At 48.0% G+C, this 342-nt stretch overlaps 1 protein-coding gene across 1 annotated transcript in view; it reads right to left on the reverse strand.

The window, feature by feature from the left end:
- MYCBP (MYC binding protein) overlaps nt 1-77 on the reverse strand; it is a 4,469-nt gene extending 4,392 nt beyond the window's left edge. Inside the window, exon 1 of the mRNA XM_009879882.1 lies at nt 32-77. Within this exon, the coding sequence (XP_009878184.1) occupies nt 32-77 (46 nt within the window). The remainder of the gene's footprint in view (nt 1-31) is intronic.
- Between the last annotated feature and the right edge of the window lie 265 nt (nt 78-342).

Consider the following 342-nt stretch of genomic DNA (forward strand, 5'->3'; position numbering starts at 1 on the left):
TCAGCAGGATTTAAGAGATGCTAAGCCGTACCGAAAGGCAAAGTATGCATCAAGTTTAGCATCATCATTTTACCCATTCCAGTATGGACAGTCACTCTCAGAAAAATTAGGGGGTTCATTAGTTTTAAAAGAAGCGCCAAGCTCTCTACTCAAGGAAGGGTCTTTTTAAACAGAATGTTTTTAAGAGCACGTTTGGTGTTATTTCGTCTCAAGCATTTACTTTCTCTGGAGAGCTCGGGTAGAATAACAGCCCCCGAGACACGCAGCTGTTTCGAAAAGCGAGCAGGGAGAACCGCGCCTCGGCCGAGAGGTCCCCATCACGCCACGCAAGGGGGCGGCACC

This window comes from Charadrius vociferus, unplaced genomic scaffold (genome assembly GCF_000708025.1).
Source record: "Charadrius vociferus isolate BGI_N301 unplaced genomic scaffold, ASM70802v2 scaffold562, whole genome shotgun sequence".
In the NCBI taxonomy this organism is placed as follows: Eukaryota; Metazoa; Chordata; class Aves; order Charadriiformes; family Charadriidae; genus Charadrius; species Charadrius vociferus.